The sequence below is a fragment of the Lutjanus erythropterus genome, chromosome 20 (assembly GCF_056507025.1).
Source record: "Lutjanus erythropterus isolate fLutEry1 chromosome 20, fLutEry1.hap2, whole genome shotgun sequence".
NCBI lineage: Eukaryota > Metazoa > Chordata > Actinopteri > Lutjaniformes > Lutjanidae > Lutjanus > Lutjanus erythropterus.
Window position 1 is genome coordinate 12,801,776 of NC_139336.1, and position 22,595 is coordinate 12,824,370.

At 39.6% G+C, this 22,595-nt stretch overlaps 1 protein-coding gene across 1 annotated transcript in view; it reads right to left on the minus strand.

The window, feature by feature from the left end:
• The window catches only part of epha5 (EPH receptor A5), a 76,898-nt gene that overhangs the window by 33,419 nt on the left and 20,884 nt on the right, over window positions 1-22,595 (minus strand). Inside the window, exons 4-5 of the mRNA XM_084746359.1 lie at window positions 6,290-6,445; window positions 5,001-5,339 (exon numbers count right to left, since the gene is read on the minus strand). Coding sequence (XP_084602485.1) covers window positions 5,001-5,339; window positions 6,290-6,445 — 495 coding nt within the window. The remainder of the gene's footprint in view (window positions 1-5,000; window positions 5,340-6,289; window positions 6,446-22,595) is intronic.

Below are 22,595 nucleotides of genomic sequence, written 5' to 3' on the forward strand. Positions count from 1 at the left end.
CTCTCAAATTTGCGGTCTTTTCCAACTTTTCCATTAGTTTTTTTCTATTACCTCCATTCCCACAGACAGTATATCTCAGTGTGCATCACTGTTTGATAACCACCATCAATGCAAATGTATCAGTTGTAAAATCCAAGTGTTGCAAGTCCTGGTTCACGGTGGTCACAATGATTTTTGACATGGTATGTTTAGGCATCTCTGGTCCAAAAATACATTTAAATGGATGAAAACACAAGGCTTTCCTGACTATGGCAACCCCAGGTGTCCATCTTTACTGAAGAGTAACGTAGCTGGCCGACTAAAAGAGGTCAATCCTCTCCAGTTCCAAGTTCAGTTCAGTTCAGTTTCAATGCAAAAACTCCAGTGACCCCACTGTACCACTTTTATATCTACGTCTAAAACAAAAGGCACAAAGGGAGAGCACCCAGCTGCGCACTTATTTCTACCACCCACAAGGTAATGTATCACGATTCATTTGATTAATAGCCTGCAACAGCAAAAACAATGTATGGGAACATTTAGTGTGCAGTTACCGCTCAGTTCTCCCACACTGTGCACAACATGAGAAAGAAACAGCCAGAAATAAACACAGAATAGAGCTGAGCTACCACTGAAACTCATTTAATGTGCACATAAAGCTTACTGGCCAAATAAAAGACAGATTTATCTGTGATTATTGACGATTAATAGCCAATTAGATTTCAAAGCTTGTTTGTTTTTATGATTTGGATTTATGAAGGACATTTTCTCCTTGTGTAGAAAGTACAGTGTATTGATTACTGCTACTGAAGCCTTCAGTTTTATTCACAAGGCATGACCAAATATCTAAATAAAATATAGACACTTGGAGGCACCTTTGGGCTGCAGGGATAGTTCAGTTGTTTATTTTTCTTTTTAATTTAATTTCTACAATTTAATAAGGTGCTAGCAAGCTACCTTATCAAAATCACATACTGGTGTGAAAGGCAACATCAAAGCAGTGCAGAATATGACTTGCATTTTGAGTGTTTCTGAATGTGTACAAGCAGTTAACGTCTACTTTTTCCACTCTTCCATCTTTCCTCTTCCCCTCCTGGTATTCCTCCATATCTTCTCGCAATGTCACCTTTTCTTACCCGTCTTCTCCTCTACCTCTACCTCCATCCTGTTGTCCTGTCCTTCTCCTTCCCTCCTGCCTTTCACCTCTCCTCCTCACGAGCACCAACACTTTATTATTCAGCAGGGCTTCACAGGGACCTGTGAAATCACCTATTTCACGGATCCCTTATCGAGTGTGACACTTCCCACACATCAAACGGCAGATCCTCTGACTCTTTCGCTCTGTCTCCGTCTGTCTGTCGCCCCCGCCTCTCGGTACTTTTGTCTCAGCATCTTGTTTTTACCTTTTTACCTTCACGAGCAGAGCCACAGTTGAAATGCACAACATGAAAAACAGATGTTTATAATGCTGATCAAAGTCCTCATTGGGTAATTACATCTGTGATACAGAGACGAGGCTGGATCAGAGTCTATTAAACTGTTCATTACAATTACTGCTTCAGGATTAAAATGATTGTTCTGATTACTTTGGGAAATCACTGACACAAAATCCTCCACTGGTTGACGTCCTAGTCTTACTGCAGTGTACAGTAGAAATGACATGACTGCTGGATGCAGCAGAACTTCTGGAAACATCTGTCAGTGATATCGGACATGGTCAAAGATGTACACGACAGACTTGCAACAGAAGAAGTGAGTGGTGTTAAGGCATTATTTTAAAAAAAAGAATCTTATTTTAATCACATTAACGGGATACCTTGGAGTGTTTGAGGAGGGACTCTATGAGGTACTTATTAACAGTTAGTGTTTCAGTGGATGGAGGTCGGCACACCCCCAGTTAGGAGAGAGTAGTACCAGCACTGTAGGCAATACACTGACCATTTCCCTTTTTACATGGTTTCTTTTGCATAATTTTTGAGGCCTAAAGACGTCATGTGATCCTGATCCCCAGTTGCGACCCACTGACTTGGAGGACGAAAATCTTGATCTAATAGTTTGGAGCACTGATGGGTCTAAACCATTACTGAACACATGAGTGATGCCACAGGTGTGTTTTTAACTGCATTTATTTGGCAGAATATCATATTTACTGTTCAGTTAACTGTAAATGGTTCATCTGAACACTTTAAGCATTTGCATGTGAGCACACATGTTTGCACATATGTTCTGCAATCTGCATTCCAGATATTTGGAACGGATCAACAACACTATTGGTACAGCTGTTGAAAATCTGTCAACCCTCCAAGCTTCCGGTTTATTACCCTAAATAAATGTTTCTGTGATTATTGATGCTTTTCCTCCTGCAACAACCTGAATTACCAGTGTGGAGCCTCACATTTTGAATCAATGACTATTAATTTTTCCAAAATAATTTGAAAAAATTTGAAATCACAGTCCATATTGAGCATTTCTCACCTTCATTCAGCCATTTGGCATCATCACAAGCACAACGACAGGGAGTTAAAATTAGTGAGACAAATGTGAAGTTGTTAGACACGCATTCTGCTGTGAAAATCATCAACTATTGTCCTTCTTTCCATTAGTTGCAGAAGAAATAACTTCGGCAGCCTTCAACTTTTAAACTTGAGTTTTTGAAGAAACTGTTCCGTAATAGCTCAGTTGTCAGTTTTTGCTCTGTTATAAATGTAAAACACACAAAGGTAAGCTTTTCCATTTGTTCTGGTCATGCGATCACATCCATTATGGAAAGAGGTTCATTCTGTGATCCAGCACTTTACAGATAAACAGTTCACACGTCTTCTTTTTCTCCGTTGAACCATATTTCAGACAAACCTTTTGGTACTGACACCAAATCTCTGTTGATAATTCTTTTATTTTAGGCCAACATGTGTATGTTGCTGTGATGGTCTTCTCTGCAGGTCCCCACGGGACAAATTTGGGAGACTTTGAAAACCCCAGAAATTCTGATCTGCTTATCTCTGGAATGCAATGGTTGATTGCTTCATCTGTTTGTGCTATTTATTTATCATTTATTTACAATTTATGTCTAGATATTATTTTTCAGTTTAACTTTCTTTTATGCTGCAGTTCTTGTTGGATTGGGGTAGTATTTTTCTGTTATGTACATATATTATTATTGTTAACATATATTTATTATACTTGACAACTGATTTTTTTTCTTTACATTTAGAATTCAATTCAATTAAATTCAATTCATGGCAGGCTTTCACTTACTATGATTTAATGGGCAGAGTTTAAAAAGGTTATTCTTTTGTTAATATGCTTTTATGTACTTGTTTTTATTTTATTTCAATAGTTTTTCATTAAGGTTTTTTCTTACATCTTCTTGTATTCCTTGTTTTTGCAGACAATCTGCCACCGTGTCACTGATTTTAATAAATATGTTAGAGCCTGAATATATTCTATAGTCTATATATTATATTTAATATGATGAATGTCCGTGGGTATATATCAATATTGTTTTTTTTTACTCACCAATATTGTTATCGGCAGCAGCAACCAAAATCCAGTATCAGTATCAGCCCTAAAATATGTATATTTGTAAGTGCTGCTTCATTGGTCTGATTACTACATTTATCTAATACCACCAGAAATCAAAGCACATTTGTGCCTCATTCATGCCAAAGAGCAGCACATTGTATGTGTCTGTGACTCTGCCAGCCATGTGTAATCTAACGTAATCCCTAATCTCCATTTGGTCCAGTGACTGGCTAACTTTAATCCAGCTACAACTCCAATAAACTGAATGTGAGTTCTGCAGTCTGGTGTAATCCACTCAGTCTGCTGACAGACACAGTGACAACACAGTTAGAGGGCTGTCAGTACACTCGACTGTCAACTGACAACCGTCTGCCCCTCATACTGTATCCATACAACCACGATTATAACTACTAACTACTATTACCAGACTGCAAATGAACCATCTGCTCAACAAACAGAAACAAACACTCCTTCAAACTGTTTTTTTTTCCAGCCTTCCCTACAGATGGAAGCTTTGGGAAGGAGCGCATTAAGCTCATATTTTTCTCATTTCATTACGCTGTGTGCTACCCATTTCATTACAAGCAAATAAAATAAACTACACAAGCACATACCTCCCGTAAACATAAAAATGGGCTCCCAAAGCAGATGTGAATTTTAATCTCCATTTAAAAAGGAAAACCAACAAAGCTTCCAATATTTACAGCTATGGGGAGTAGTTGGATGCTTTCATTATCCAATATTACACTGGTCTTTTATGTCTGGCCACTGCGCTGCTCACTTTAGTGCTGTTGGTTTAGGGCCTTGCTCAAGCATACTTTATAATTACACGGATTTTCTCTGGCATTGCAGATAATAAAATATTTCCAGCAGCTACAAGTGCAGGACATGCCAGCTCAAGCTGATCAATAACAGTGTGTCCCAGCCTGAATCTAACATTTAAACTTGCAAGTCATCAGCCTGATTCATCATTGTTGATAGGCGTGCAGAATAACACCTGCTACCACACAAGAAACCCCCGTAAACAAAGAGCCTGCGAATCAAGAGCTTTCATTATGCTACCAATTCCTGCAAATCTTGTTGATGAAATGTACTGCCTAATTGAGGGGACCAAGCTGCTTTTTCAATGACAAATCTGGATGCAAAAGCGAAAAGAAAAAAGCTCTCCACTGCGCGACGTTCCCTCAGTCGCTGCAGGGATGGCTCACGAGGGAAAATTAATACAGCGACAGATTTGTTGGACAAATACTGTGATAATTTGATCATCTGGTGTCTTTGTTATCAAACCGAGATATTCACGCCAGGAATCTGATGCACAGGTTGGTCTGTGGCAGTCTCAATAAAGGAGGAAAAAAAAAAAGAGTCATGACAAAAATGGTGATGATTTCTGCTGGGAACAAGTTTGAATACTGGAGGGGGAAAACAGGGACAGCTGTGGTGCTGATTAGAGAACTCATGGGGAGGCTGTGATTGTCAAAAAAAAGTGAGTATTGACATACCTGCTTGATTGGTTGTCACATTAAGTGACACATACTGCTTCGCATGGTCTTTGGCCAGCTCTGACACTCCATTGACAGCCTCCAGCAGGAAGCTGTAGTTGGTGTGCGACTGAAGGTCGGCCACCATCACCGAGGTGTTTGACAGGCCGACACGGCGTGGCAAAAAGCGTACGTTGGGCCCGCATTCTTCCAGGCCCCTTCCATCAGGCAGGACGCGTCTGCACAGGATGTTGTAGCGCACATCCTTCCTGCCACCGGTTTCCATGGGGACGGACCACTCGAGGAAGACGCTTGTCTCGTTGACATTGGAGATAGCGTTACGTGGAGCAGAGGGAGGACCTGACAGAGATGAAATGAAGTTAAAAGAAGAAAAGTAAAAATACATCTAAAAATATAATATACAACATATTGTTGAACAAATGTTAAGGGGATGGTTCAGATTATTTGATTCAGGGTGGTTTGAAGTACTTGAAATTGATTATTTCACTCAGTTTTCACATTAAATCAGATGTTATTGTGCTATTAACACACAACAGAAAGTGTTGCACACTCTGGTTCCATATTAATATGAATTTCTTTTTGATTTTGACATTGATTTAAAAAAAAAAAAGCGAATGAAGCCAGAGTGTGTGTTCAAGTCTACTCCCCGAAATGCATTACTCTTCTAAACTCTATATTGTGCAACAACCAAACGTTCATATTTTGTGATAGCATTCTACATAAGGTTTACAAAGTAAAGAAAAACACAACAAAGTTTCATGTTCCAAAGTATGTCATCCATGTCTAAGTAGACTTGGCAACCTCCGCAACCTGGTCGAGCCAATATCCAACTTATTTTATCTCTTTATCTACAAAGTGCAGTCAGGTAGCAAGTTATTACTGAAGTAAGGAAATTACAATTTCAAGCAGTTTCAAGCACTTTATTCAAAATCCATGCACTTTTCAAACCTTGAAAACACTACAGTACATTAAAATTCAAGTGTTTGAGGATTTCTAGCACCCATAAAAATCCTGTACAGTAAAAGATGCTACGCGCCTGGTTTGAAGAAGCAGAGAGCAACAAAAGGTATTTTAGCCCTTAAAAAAAGGCCCATCAATATTAGTTTAAGCGTACGCTATATTTAGAATACTGTCACTGCTTCACTTCACATTTTGTTGCTCATTAAATAATCCAAACTATCCGTTTAAATAGTTGACTTGACATGATATCCAAGAATAAAAGTGCATTAGCAACTGAGTAGTAAAACCAGAGGTAAGCATGTACAAATATAAAGATGTTATATCCTCACGTGTGCAGGCCATATTGGGAGGGTCTGAGTCAATCTTGTAGTACCCATCCTCACAACTGCAAGCGGTAGCTCCCGTCTGCTTGGCCACACTGTGGGGCGGACACTTACTGCAGGCCAAGGACTCCAGCAGCGAACGGTAAAACCCCGCTTTGCACACTGAAAGACACAGAGGAGGGGGGGGGGCAGATACCATGGGGTGTTTGGGGTTGGATAAGGAGGAGATGAGATGATAAGAGAAGACATACAAATAGAAAAGGGGGAGAGAAAAAGCAGGACAGCATGGTTAGTTCAATTGGAAAAAAAAAAAAAAGGAGGTCAGCATCAAAATGGTAGACACATTCCCCTGGGTGGCTGTGGTTGTTTTGAGGTTCCTCATCAGAAATACTACTGTAGTCGAAGTTGAAATTAAAAGAAGCATTTGTCATACAGTTTTTGTTTTTTCTTTGTTCCGTTTGAAGTCTGATTTCTTCTTCTTTCTTCCCTCGAGGGATTACTTCTTTTATCCAACCTGTGTGACCCTGCTTTCTTCTTCATGTTTTATTATCTTCACCAAAAAGCTTTTTTCCTACTGTGGGGCTTTCCTTCTTATTCATAGTCAGAATTCAATTCAGTGATTTGCAACCAGCACATGATTAAGAATTTCCCCTTGCATCTGCTGCACAAGCAGCCCCATATGGGAAACATATACAAACAAATACAACAAGCACAGACACAGACATCATCTTCTCTTCCTCCCACACAAACAAACAGTCAGACGGTTGATCTAAGTGGGGCAGGTAGACAGCAGGGTGACACACTCAGAATGTTAACACACAAGAATACATCAACAACCTCTGTCGCCATGGCTGCGCCCCAAGCCAACCAATCACCGACTTATCACGGCATCATTTCCTTCTTCATTTTGCTGTCACACCCAGACAGATACAAATAGACACATGTAATAGAGGATGAAAAGCTAATGGGATATTGGACCTGATAAGCAGACTTCCATAGATTACTGTGTCCATAGATATTTTGTCATCAATGTAACATTTCTGTATCATTTATTGTCGAGGAGAGCAGAGGTGAGGTGAGGAGCAGACGAAGGAGATGTTTAATCTGCGTTTGTCCTCTAAGGGCTCTAAAGGTTAGGAGGCTTTTGTTTTCATCCTTTGTGTCCCAATGTGGCTGCTGTGAAGCCCATCCAGAATGTGAGAGCCCGTGTCTACATAACCTTTTTGTCGAAGTGCCAGCATCTTTTTTTAATTGTTTCTGAGGAGGAGGGACTCTGCAGCAGCTGAGACTGTCAACTCAAAGCACTCGGAAGCTGCTGCACAAAACGGGCGGAGCAAATAGAAAAAAGAAGCTGGGTGCAGCGTCTGCTCTCTAGGCGGGTGCTCTGGGGGCTTTGAGTTGACAAGCTCTGAACTTTTCAAACAGGCGCTAGTGTCATCACCATCACTTTTTCCAGTGATGATTGGCGATTGGTTGGCTTGGGGCGCACCCCCGTGTTGTGCAATGATAATAAATGACCATGATTTCTTTTTTATTGAATTTTTAAGAAACATTAATACAAACATATATAGAAGACAAAGAGAAAAAAGGCAGCACACATACACAAAGCGAAATAGCACAGAATGAAAGCTTTTAGATAGCAAAATATCAGAGGATTTGTATTGTGAAGAATTTTTATAAAATGAAACGTGGTTAAGCAACATTTTACAGCTGCTCAACTCAAAACAAGTGTGAATCGAGACATACCATCATGGTTAGCCCAGATGCAAATCCCTGCCATGCTGGGTTGACAAGCAGAGTCAAACAAAGCCAGCACATTTGTGGACCATATGAGGGAATGTATCTATTAGGTTGGGGCTCATATTGAAAAGAATGTGAAACATATAGACACAAAAAACCAAAGGGCTGATGCTGAGGACTGCTGAACAACGGCGGCCATAGGAATTTTCAAGATATTGTTGTCATAGAAACAAAACTCATGTGCAGCATGTGTTTTTTTGTTGTTTTTTTTAAAACCTCCCAGTGCTCTGCAGCACCTTTCTGCCATGAAAAAAAACACTATGCAGACACAGGTACTAACTGTGATTAAGAGCTACATAATTAAACCTCAGGTACAAGGGCAGCAGAATAAAGAATAGGAGAGGAGAAAATACGGGATGGTAAAAAGGAAATAGGATGGAAAAGGGGAAGAGAGGAAGGGAGGAAAAAGAAAGCCAAATTTACGAGGGGAGATTGGGAGAGAAAAGACTAGACAAAGGAGGGAAAGATTTGTGTGTGTGTGTGTGTGTGAGTGTGTGTGTGTGTGTGTGTGTATGTGTGTGCATGTGTGTCAGGCGTTAGGCGGCAGTGGCTCTGATTCCCCTTGACGGAACCTTGGTCCATTGTCATGGAACATTAGGCCTGAAAAATTCTCCCTCTGCCCGGGATCGCTCTTGTGTCTCACCTCTGCCTCACACGCACGCACCCACACACACACACACCCACACCCACACACACACACACACACATCTTTGTCTTTGTGTAAGGACACCAGACCAGAACATACATACTGGGAACCACCATTTCCAGGGGTTGTACAGCACTGAAAAAAAAAAAAAAAAAATCTGGCAGTATCCTGGAGAACACACACACACACACACACACACACACACACACACACACACACACACACACACACACACACACACACACACACACACACACACACACACACACACACACGCAGGAAGCCTTTCATAAAACGTGTTAGGCATGTAGGATGCCACACATACCCTAATTATGAGTTGAGGCTCAAGACATTGCTTTTGAGGCATTCATGAAGCTGGCCTAGTTTTGAATGAGCAGATAGAAATACATGTGTGCCTTTAGGGTTTAGTTCATCAGATGTGAAAAGATGCTTTATATTTGGTGCCCTTTCATTTCGTGTCATGTTTTGTTAAAAGGATAAATGCAAAAAAAGGGTCTGTACCTGTTGTATTGATGGTTTCTTATTTATTAAGTAAACTTTTTGTACAACAAATCTGTAACACTGGGATGTACGTTCCTTACAGCTGAACCGACTGGATGATGAAAAACACGCACATTTACATTCTACGCTAGGCTTCTTCTTGAGTCTTTTGTGAAGATGGCTGTGTGTGAACAGATTAATACAATCCAACCAGCACATCCTGGCTTAGAAGCTAGTGTATAGAAACACTGTCTTATATGAAGTTGACGGGAAAAGTGATCTGGACAAGAGTCATGCTGTATGAAAGTTCAAACTAAAGTAAAGTATTTAGGGAACACAGCAAACAAAACAACAAATTATTTCAGGTTTCAGAATGCTACTGTGGCTACTACTGCATTCATAAAAGAGAACAGAATTAAATCAGTCTGTATAATTATGGATCTTTACAAATGGCCATTGTTTTAAGGCTCATTTACAGTGTAAGTGGGATACACATACAGATATGGACAGAGCCTTCTGCATTCACTTTGTCTGTATTTGTGCATGTTTTCTGAAAGCGTATGGATATGGACAACATGGAGCAGTACCACCAGTAATTGTGAGGGGCAGTGAAGCAGTGTAGGTGGTAGATCAAGCGAGTCACAACCACAGGATATGACTAGGAATTTCACGTCATGTATCTAACGACTGGTGTCTACAACGCTGCCCCCGGGTTTTCCTCTTTCTCGAGAAGTACATTATTACAACCTCCTACAGCGTTGCCATGTTTGTTGTTGTCAGGCTTTAGACTCTTCAGGGTAACTTTAGACTCTGAGTGGCGCCTTCTAGTGAATGTATTACTTAACGAAAAGTAGTATGTGGGCAGTAACGTTTTCAATGCAACCAAGAAATAAATGAGCCTGTAAAAGTAACATCTAGACATACAGTAAGGTTGGGCTATTGGACAAATTTATCGGCTATCAACAATGCGCTGAGTCCATGGACAATTGTTTATGGGGGCATTTTTTGTCATTTTATTTCGCTAATTTAATTATCTGCAGAGTAACAGCCTCTGCTTAGTGACACTCTTTCATACAGTGGCAGAGTACACACCCACTGAGCAGGAGGACGAGTGAGAGAATATTTTCACAACTAACTCAGTGAATTAAGGACTTATTTTGACCAAACCACACTTGGTGATTGTTGGAAGAGTGGACAGCCTAAAAAAAGATGGTTTTGGTGAGTTTAACATCATTTTTCTGTTGAATGAAGTGTGTTTTACGACGAGTAACAAGGCAGTTAAGTTCAACTTAATTCAGTAAAAGGGAGAAACCTTGACTCAAGAAGGGATATGGCTATATTTTTATTTTTAATAAGGAAAGAATGGTGTAAGAATGTTTCATTTTTTGACATTCTGTGAGTTTGTTTTGTTTATTGCATGTAGTAAACATGACATAGCAAACTCACCAGTTGCACAAATCTCCCAGCTGAGGATGGGAGGAGGTGGGAGCGGGGAATCAGTTCATCTGCAGCTGCTGGGTGTTGGGCTGATGATGGCTGGTTGGAAGATTTTAATATATTGCCTAGCCCTATCATATAGCGAGTAAAAAGTAAAATGTGTAAAAATTAAAAATGCTGGATCAAGATGCATTGATAATCATTTTATAATCACACCATAGCCTTCTGAATCGGAACTGAATCCACCTCTAATTTCTGTTTACTTCATTTTGTTGTCTATAATAATATACAACCTTATCACCTTATACACGTGCATTTGTGTGTGTCTGTGTGTGAGAGGGGAGGGATGCAGCATTCAGGGCAGTAGGACACACCTGATCCTTTGTCTGCTTCAGCCACACACACATTTATGGTTGTATACAGATTTATTGCCATAGTCTGGTGTCTCGCTCTCCTTGACTCCATCCTCCAAACCCCCATGGTCAAATCAATAAAAATGTGGTGGCAGCTCATTTCACATATACAGACACGCGGGCACACACGCACAGAATAGAAGGTAGTAGAACGAAGAGGAGGAGGAGTAGAGAAAAAGCTAAGCAACAAGAAAAATACTGAAAAATAACAACCCCCTTGAGCATATTAATAATTTGAGATAGTATATTCAGATATTATGTTGGTATAACTATGATTATTTTTATTTATTTATTTCTTATTTTTGGTGCTAAGCTCTCACCACCTGGTGTGTCTGTGCTGCACTCCCCAAATATCACCTGTCAATCACACAGTATGCTGTGGGCACAGTGTGGTACTACGATGCTCCTGTTGATTGAGCTTTTAGTTTCTGTAGATTTTTTTTTTTTTGTCTCGTGGCAACAGCGGCTGTAAGTTGTCACTGGTGAGGATTACATCTTTGTTTTTCTATTTTACACATATCAACTAATGTACACTATATGACACCAGATATTTCTCAGGAAAGAGTTAGAAGACTCTTAGTCAATGGAACATATAAACTTTACTTTGGCATTTGCTGCATATCAAAAATAAACCTTCATTTGTCTGCTGAAAAATGTGAAGATGCCCGCCAGCCAGACAGATAAAGACATTTGCATTTCCAGATAATGTGGTGTCAAACATTAGATCCGTTAGATCCTTGGATCAGGTGCTTCACTCGTTTAATTGTCTAGAAGGCACACACTCACTCACTCACGCATACATCTTTATATCCGAACACACACACACACAAACACACACACACACACACACATACACACACACACACAGACATGCATACACTTCCTGTGGTGAGATTAGTTATGGTCATGGCTGGCTGACTGAAATGGCTCATTCCTCATTGTGAATATGAATAGACAGTGTTGGTGGTATTAGTGTGTGTGTGTGTGTTTGTGTGTGCGTGTCGCCCTTGGGCAAGCTGTCTTTCTGATGCCACGCAGCTCTTAACGCACAGCACAAAGGGTAATAGGTAATTAATATGCAATACACACTAATGTGCCTGTATTCTATGTGTGTGTGCATTTGTGTGTGTGAGGTTAATACGTAATTAATATGCATCGCACACTGGCATCCCAGGCAATTAAGGATCCAGCGGTGTCCGTTGATGCTTCTTAACGAGCGTCCTCTTTAATTGGAAACATTTCATTGTAAACATGTTGATTTATATGACTGTCTGTCGTTTGGTGGGATTAGAGGGAGTCAGCGATTAAGGCAGGGGGAGAGAGGCATACTTGAAGGGGGAAGGGGGTAAAAAACACAAGTTTAAGTTAAGAGCCCCATACTGTGTATCAATAGAGCACTGGATTTAAATTCATTTATATGGGCAGGGGCACAGCATGGATCCAAATATTTAAATACGCTCCGAAAAACACAAATTTATGACTTTATACTATCAGAGTTTTTTTCTGGAAAATTTGTGTGTTCTGTTGTAATTTTATCACTTTAATCTTTGAGAATATGTGAGTTTTTTCTCTGAATACTACCCTCCTCCAACTTTTTTTCTTTTAACTCAAAATGGCACTATCGCTGTAGAGACTTTATGTTTTCCACAATTAGGTGGATAAAAATTATTTGCATCTGCAAGCAGAATGGGTTGGAAAATGCATATTGGCAAAAAATCCAATACTGTGTAGACCTAAAATTCATGCTTACAAAGCATGAAGGCATTTCCATTAAAATGTACTTAAAGTATCAAAAGTAATCATTATGTATGAATATGTACATGTTATATAATAATATAGTAAATTATTGGCTTATTACTTATGCAACAGCATGTAAGTAGCATTCCAGTGTTAAAGTGGAGCTAATTTGAACTTTTTTATATACTGTTGAGTGGTTTAATCGATAGTAATGCATCATATCATACGCTTATCTTAGGTTGGGCGTAAATGTGGAGTGAAAGGTAATAAAAAGCATAAAATGGACATACACAAGGAAACAGCAGGTACCTCAGATTTTTACTTGAGTAATTATAGTTAAACTATTCTTACTGTAGCTACATTTCACAACTGACTATCAAACAAAAACTCAAAATCAGACAAAATAAGAAAAACCCAAATGGCTCCTCTTATATGTCGCACGTGACATCCTTCATATTTCCATCTTTCCTGAGACTCTTCCAACTGTACACAGATTCAGCAGGATTGACATAAAAGTAAACTTTTACAGAAGAAACACAAAAATGGTAAGGCTGAACTTCAATACAATGCCTGTTTTGTTAACAGATACTATTGTGAACCAATAAAACCAGACAAGGAAACACAGTAAATATCCTGTTCCTGTATTTGTCCCACAGCGAGCTACTGGCCTAAGGAACATAAACACAGCATGTGTGTGTGCATGAATGAGGGTGTCATACCTTCAGGAATTATTGTTGTATTGCCGTGTTTGTGTGTATGCCTCTGCATGTGTGCATGTGTACGCGCTGAAGCCGGCTCATATTTGTGTACGCCTGTGTGTGAACACAAACAAAGCCAGATGATAGTGCAATAATAATATACAATCAAGTCAATGGGGATTTCCTGTCTGTTGGATGGCAGAAAAGGTCATTGTTCAGCACCCATTTATTCTCACAATCAGGCTACAAGCAGAAACCAAGAGGCCACGCAGGTCACAACAGCTTTCAGACATAAATCAATGTGCTGCCTCAGTCAAAGTCTAGTGGGGAGATTAAAAATTAACAATAAATCATAATGATAAATCAAGTGTCAAGTTATGCTGACCAGATGTGTTGGAAAATAACTGAATAACAATGACGCCAGACGACACATAATATTACTCTTTCAGCATTTATCTGACACTCATTTATTTGAAAAAAAAAAAATGACTCCCTGGCATGGACCAACAACTGCAAACACAAATTGCAAGCGCCCACAGATTAGGTGCACAAGGGTCAGAATCTCAGTGCCATAATGATACTCCTGAGACATGTGATCTCAGCAAAACGTGGAGGCCTGTCAGATCAAACATACATGAGAAATGCATGGGCATGAAATTGGTTGTAAATCGAATAACATTTGACCCATTTAAATACAAGTATGCAGAATAATTGTGTTTCTGTGCACACATGCCATGTGCATAGAGATACTCGTGGTGAGCGCCCTGCCATAAACTCACCAGATGCATGCTGATATACTCCTGTATGAACTTTGAGTCCGTTCTAGTGTTTTTTAACCAGCCAGACATGACAAGGAATAGAGATTTGTATCAGTTTTGTATTACAACTGTTTTTCCAGTGCACATCTGTGTTAGAGATGTATAGCCAGGATTAGAGCTGTGAAAGTTCCTTTTTTTACTAAAAGCAATGTACTCCTGCTGGTTGGCAGTTTACCACGACTGCCCAAGTAATTATGTTTAATTGGATTTAATTGAGGGAGAGTGTCATAACAGTAGCATACCTCCTTTATAGAAAAAGGCTGTGCGTATGTGTGACATACAAGTGAGGGAAAGCACGGGAGCAGCAGACTAAGAGTGATGGTGCTGCTGGTGGAGCAAGGTTAGCAAAGGTTAGCAGTAAATTGTCAGTCTGGCAGTAAATGTACAGTACAGGTTATAGTATGTCAGTTAATAAACACTTAAACTTCTCAAGACCAAGTCTTGTCTGTTGTTAACTGCCCCAGCTGCTGGAAAAGTGAAGGGGATTATGCGCGAAGTAACCTAAGCAGGAAAGGCCAACAATAATATTACTTTTGTGCCTACACTGTTAGCTCCAGTGTGAACGTATCCCATTCAGAAGCTTAGTAATCCAGCATTGAACTGAGTGGTCTTTTTGGGGACATGGTAAAAAAGATGTCTTCAGTGACCATTTATGCATTTTTCATTGATAAAGACAGCTGTTGTTGTTTTAGCATGCTGTTAGCTGTCCACCGGCAATCCCATGATGCCTTGGGTTGAGGCTCTGATCTCAAATGCACCATGGAATAACATTCCATTAACTCTTCAAAATAAAATTAGCAGTCATGACTGTAATGAGCTCAGTGTGATCATCACAGCCCTCGTCAGGATCAGTGGTTGGATGTCTTTTACCATGGGTGTATATGTTTTTTCCTAAAACAGCAAAGCACAAAATCAGAGTTTGAGCCTTTAAATGTATTGACCTGTAAAGTGAAGAGGGTGCAAGTAAAAGATTATGCACATGTATATATGCACAGTTTTGCTAATGTCAGTATCTGTACAATTAAAGCAGGCGTTGACTCAGCTCCATCCCATAGTGCATCTATTTCAACTTCAATGTTACCCTTTTTTTAGACTTCTAGAAAAGATACCAGGAAAATCATGTAAACAATGTTTAACTGCTGCAAAACTGTAATTGTTATGTAAGCTGCATCATTCGGGAAACTCATCACCTGACCTATATGTCCATAACAACCAGTCAAACCAGTCCTACAAGCTGCTGCTGACTGGGACTCTGGAGACGACCAGGCTTTCATGGAAAGAAGCTGGCACAGCTGAATGAAGCATTTTATTAATATTTCACCAACTGCAGGAATGTGCGTGTATATGTGTGTTTGTGTTGGTGCTCTTGTATCTTTGTGAGGACATTGTGGCTGGCCCACATTTCTTCAAAGAGGTGTTTGAGGGTTTAGACTTGGTTTTAGGGGTAGGATTAGAATTGGGTTTTGGTTAACGTGAGGACAAATGGGGTCAGATACCTAGCAATGTTGCTTATGGATGGAGTTCAGGGCTAGGCAATGTGCTGCGTCAATTAGGCTCCTCACAAGTATAGAAAAAAACGTTTGTGTGTGCACGTTAGCAGGGGGAAGGGTAAAAGGGAGGAAGCACTTCTGGGAAAGTCAGTTTACCCAACAAGCACTCAGGAAGCACTTTAGTTGTCATGACAGCATCACCACGTTGAGCTGATGGGGTGATGGAGAGGGGCTGGGCATAAAGATGGAATAGAGCGATGCAGGAGGAGAGAACAGAGCGACAGAGTGTAGTGAAAGAAGCCAGTAGCAGCTCCCAATAGAACAGGATCTAAAAAGATGAATGGCGACTCTTTCCGCAATAAATCCAGTCGATTCATATTTCAGGAGGTGATGGAATCAAAAAGGCTTCCTGCCGCTTGCAGATTTTTGCGATATCATTCACCATGCTGGTCTGTCTCTTGAGCAACTCAGGGGTGACAGACTTTCTATATTTGTAAAGATTACTGAATAATGTTGAACTCCAATGATGAAAATTTAAAAGACACTTTGCAATAAATACAGGAGAGGAAACATCTGACTTGTGAGTGGATCTTTCAGGCCCAGTGGCTTCTGATTCAAATTTAGGCTGCAATCTTGCACCATGGCAGTGAGACTAATATTGCATGGCTAACACTGATTTTAAAATATATAACCATCAAAAATAGATGATAGTCAAATGAAAGGAATGAATAAGAAAAAAATGTGTCACATCCATGATAGACTTTATTTCCTGTGGTGTGTTTTAAATAAATAAAAATTGTTCAAAATAAATAACAATGTTGAAATTAAGAAGTTGGGACTATTTTTTTAAAACAGAAATTAGATTTTTGTTATTACAGAGAAAGCAAAGTACCAAAAAAGGTACTGTTGGGTATCAGTACTGACTTGTACTATATTGGTTCACATGTTAATGGTACCCTAAATTAATTAGAAAAAAATTGTGTCACGTCGATGACAAAAATGCTTCACTATCTTTTTTACTGGGAAACCTGTAAAGCTTTGTTTATGATAAAGTAAAAGAAAAGAAACCGATTTTTAACCAATACTTAAAATAATGACTGACTGACAAACCAAATACTACATAAAAAAAGAAACCCAAAGCAAGGTGGTGTGAGGACTCAGATCCTAATCAGCACATTTGGCTAATCATATCGAAATCACAGATGCCACCATGATTGTGTGTGTATATCTCTGAGTTATGCAAGTGACTGTAATACCCTTGTCACCACACCATCAACCACAAGCCCCACACTGCAAGTGTGAGCCGCTTGTTTGCTATCCCATAATTCCCAAGGGGAAGAAAGGCAGAAAGCTTCCTCACATTACTACGCCACCGAGACAGTTTCTGATGGCAGCACCAGCACCATGACCAGATCGAGTTTGACATATGCTGCAGTGACGTCTGACAGGCAGGCAAACACAGAGGAACATCAGGGGAGCCCTGGCACCGAAACAAAGTATTGTCAAGGGGGATCCAGCCTATGACACACATAGACAACGCTCGCAGAATTAAACACTCCGTGGTTTTATCACTCTACCAGCAAGCGACACTTTATCATTCCATGTACTGTAATTCCTCTAATTGATGATACCAATGGTCGTCCTCATTTTAATTTGTATTCCTCATCTGCTGTCATCCTTTTTTCCTCCACTCTGCCTTCTACTACCCTCCCCCAGCTTCCCCTCCTTCTCTCCCCCCGACTTCACTGCCCATCTCTTACACCTCCAAGTCTTTCTTTCTTCTGTCACGTGAATTCGGTGCAGCCTGAATCTGAACATCACAAAGCTGTCAATCCCAGCATCCATTCAGCCTTTATTTCATCTTCTCAATGTGGCATTCAGCTCTTATCCTATCACTCCAACGTTCTCGTCAGCCCTCATTCCATCTTTCGAACATCCAATTTAGCTCATATTCCATTATTCCAACACTGAATCCTGTCCTTATTCCATCATTCCAGTATGTCATTGAGCTCTTTGACTATATTACAACATTTCACTCAGCTCATTCCATTATTCCATCATTCAAGGAGCCTATATTGCAGACCACACTCAATTCAACCTTTAATCTATTATTTGAAATTTCTATTTAGCCCTTATTCCATTACAGCAACACTATGTCAACCTAAAATTCCACCATTTAAACAGTCTTTTACATTCGCTTTAATGTTCTGGATAGGTGTGTTGTTAGGTGTGTGGTTACTGGATTAAGTGCAAGTGCAAACATGGCTATAGGTATTTTCTTCAAACATGGACCCCAGGTAGAGTAGCTGTTGCTAAGGCAACAACTGATATGGATCTCAATAAGCATTAAATTAATTTCAACAGTCCCACTCCATTAAGCTACTCTCTCATTGTGTTTACATGAACACCAATACCCTAGCTGTGATCCTGTTAATCTGTTTGCTCATGCAAACATCATATCCTGGTTCCAGAAGCCTGGACAAACTCTAGGGACAAGCAATTAAATTTTCATACCGGTTACCATCAGCCCAGCAGCCAGTGACTGCTGATACATTTGCCATGTTCAATAAATAAACAAAACGAACCAACATTTTGTCAATAAAGTAAATATTCTAACACCTATTGTGCTTATTAAACAGAAAAAATACAACCACACACCTGAATTCAAGTTTCTCTCTTACCGACAAGCTTTAATTGCTCTGTTAACTCATTGTAAAACACACCACATTCTGACTCGACAGACAGAAACAAAGTAAAACTCACTAAAACCCATCTTGGTTTGTCTTTCTGCTATTCCAACAACCAACAACTCTGGTTTGGTCAAAAATGATCAGACCCTACATGCTGTTTTCCTGTCACTTGTCCTGCAGCTCAGTGGGTGTGTACTGTGCTGAGTGTGCTGCTGAGCAGTGGCAGGTCACTCGCTCAGACAAAAATCGTCAACCTAGACAAAAATCTTGTCCAGGTTTCTGGTCAGTCTGGTTATTTAGCTAATTTGTTAGCTAAATAAGAAAATGAATGAAAATGGTGATGAAATCATAATGAAAAGAAATTAAAGTTTGGTCAAAGCATTGTATTATCATATGGTGATCAGATGGACAAGCCAAATCCAGCAGAGGGTTAATGCAGCCCTGGCAGCCAGACACCAAACTTGTTTTTTCCTTAACTACTGTAAGAACCCGACTGATAAGGAAATGACAGAAATTGGCCAGAAGTAATGTATAACATGATATAAATATCCTGGTTTCTCATCTTCCATGTAAATGTCATATCTGACTAAGATCCAAACCATTCAGCACTCAATTAATCTCTTACTCCACAAACCCAACATTTAGTTCAAACATTATTCCAATGTTCCGCTCAGTCATTATTCCCACATTTCTTCTAACACTCATTCAGTCTCAGTCACATCTGCGAGGCTGAACTCAATCTACAATCCCCCGCTCTTCCTTCTCATCTATCTCTTCATCCATCTGCCCACTTCTATCCTCAGTTATCCTTCCTCTATCGCTATCACCACTGAAACAACACTCATCCATCTCTCTGTCTCTCTGCCCTCACACCCTGTGGTGAGAAATCTTCAATTTCTCTTGTGTCCCCTTGTTTTGCCATCACTTCTCCTCTCTGTAATCCTTTCCGTCTATCCATCCATCTATCCACCCATGGATGTACTCCCCCTCCTCCTTCATTCCCTCTCTGCAGTCTGACAGTGCTGCAGGCGATCACCAATTATCTCAGCTAAAGTTGTGCCTACATCTATACATCTCACACAACCACATATAATATCTTTAGCTTTAATTTGACAGAATATTATCTCTGGCATAGCAAGACTGGATCACCATGCGCTTCACATGTAAATATATTTACTTTCAATGGTATAACTGTCACTCTTGATGCACTGATACTTATACAATGGAAATATTGCATGATCATTATAATCCTATATGCCGTCATGTGAAGAAATGACAGAAAAGACTAAATGATCAAACTCCGAGCGTGGACAACAGCAGAACAAATAACAACCTAAACCCAACAATGCATTTCCATACAGATGATACTGTACAGTAGTGCTGCATGGTATACAGGAATTTGCATACTTTTTACTGTTTTTTAGAAAAATGGTTTGGTATTAAGAATTTACCAATATTTGGTGCTTGTTGTACATAAGTGAAACAACTTTTTGCCTTATGCAGGCACAGAGGGTGTGTATTTCTGGTTCTTTCTCTCCAGACCTCCAGATAAGAATGTATTAAGCTACAGTTATTTCAGGGTCTTGTTTTGGGTGCTTTTAAAAAGGGTTAGGTTAATAGTTAAATAGTGTGGCTATTAGCACTGTGGTGAAACTACAGTGACTCTGTCAGAGCAACTGTTTCCGTATTTCCACAATTTGGAAACCCCTAAAACTGTGCTGGTATATTTTATCTAAATGTTACATACATACATACACATGTGCTTTTGAAAGATGTATGTGCATGTGCATGTGTGTGTGAGAGAAAAAGAGGTGGGCTAGAAAAAGCAAGTGGATTGTTGATGGAGAAAGATGGACAGATCTTAAGGAGGGGAAGGAGAGCCAGTGTAAAGAGTGTTAAAGACAGCAGAGTGCTAATGTAGCTGTGGCAACAGTAAAGAGGAAGAAAAAGAGAGAGGGATGGAAAAGCAATGAATTAAAGGCAGTCGCAGAAAGATAAAGTGAGAGAAAGACAAGAGGAAAAAGGAGAGAAACACAAGAGGGCTGAGGTACAGACAGAAAGAACCAGACGTGAGAATGAGCAACAGAAAGAGAGGAGGAAAAAGACAAAGAGGAGGAAAAAGAGCTGTCCATGACGAGTTGTGTCCTACATTCACAAAGGCTGCGTTAAATCATGCTCTACTAGGCAGCACACACAGCCAACACAGCCAGGATCCACACACATTTTCTCTCATGTACACACATTGTACCTGCAACCCACTGGTTCACAGTCCACAGTGGGACAAGCAAGCTTAATAAAGCACCAACTGAAAAAGCTGAAAAGGCTATAACATAAAAAAATGGTTAAGAATAATGCTGCATGTCTTTTTGAACAACTCTACCCTTTTGAAATACACACTGACATTCACCTGCAGGGCAAAATAGGCACAATGGAGTGGAAATTAAACCACTGCACCCGGTGCGGTTTCTCAAATCCAGATGGGCAGATGTTCAGAACTTCCACATCTGAAAGGCAAACCCTCCTCCCCAACTGAATAGATCACTCCTCACAGTATGGAGTCCAGGCACTCTTTCAACGTCTCAAAAACAGAATTCATCGCTTCACACTCCGACGCGAGTGACTGAAACGCACATGAAAAAGTGTTTGCTAAAGCAGCGAACGCATATGGTAACAAAGCTGAGAGAGAGGAAGCCCTGCCATGTTTCTCTCTGTAGACCGTTTCAAAGGCTGTCAGTCTCATCTGCATATGAAACCGTAAGAAAAAAAAAAAAAACACAATCTTGTAGCTTCATTAATTACTGGGAGTGTGTTCTACTCTGGCAAATCACTGTTAAGTTTGTTTACTTCATTTTGCTCTACATATGGACCACGATAAAAACAAAAAAAAATCTATTTTAGTGTGAGCACCGGTGATGTTTTTATTCCAAAACGTTTAACAAATGGCAAAAATTTGCATATCACACAACTTCATCTTCCTGGAATGCAAAACACTGAAACTCATTAAAATGAAAATCAGCTAAACCTTCTGCAACCTTAAAACTTTTCTTCTTTTGCAACAGGCCATGAGGTGCACTGACAGCTTCTTGCAATACACCGTGGCAGGGTCAGAGTTTATCACAGTGGCATCAAAATAACACCCTCACAATCCTTCGTGAAGAGACGTACAGAGAGAATACCACTGTCTGGCTGTGTCTTTAAAAGTACATCAGAAAAGCCTTAGTTGTGGTTTTTTATTTATGCCTCATAAAAGAAAAATACTTTTTTTTTAAGTTTTAATCTTTGCTGCTGTCCTCACCAGCTCTGTGCAGTCAAAGACCACGTCTTTGTTACATGGTTATTAGGAAGTCTCTGTAACTCTGCAGTGTAAAAAGTATATTTCATTGGTAGTTGGAGTAATGTAATATTTTGAATGGGTCCCATTTTTGTGGATTACATCCTGTTGCCTTAACCTGCTATTCTTATTTCAGTAAAAGCATGTCGGCTATATTTCTCTTAATAATGTGCGTTTGACATGTCTTTTCTAGATTTGTTTTGGTTGACCCGCCATTTTCGCCAGTCTAATGTTTAATAAAATTATATTTTGTGATCAAATACTGTTATATAAATAAAATGGTCCACCTCAGTTGGATACATTGTGTTGTACAAGTGTTAGCAAACTCACTCAGTGAACAAATCATTAAATCTTTCTAACATTAGCAATCACTAATTATATTTAACAAACCAACATAACACTGAGGTTAAAAATGGTTTTCTGAAAACTTCCCTGAAACCATACTATGAGGCTGTTAAGGAGCAGTACTGATCAAAGAAAAAAAAATGAGTTGGAATATTGGAAACTTCTTAGTTGTTCTGTTGTTTTTAAGATTAATTCAAACTGTTTATTTGAAAGCAATGTGATTATTGTAAGTACAATGCTTATTAAGTACATCTCACTTTTTACCAATTGAAGTATGTTTTTTTAAGTTGGTCCAACAATTTTCTTTTTTTGGTGTGGAAAAGTGGAAACAATCCTGATGTATACAGAAAATGAAGGCCATGAAATATGACTTGCCATCATGGGTTTTAAAAAAAGGCATACAGGA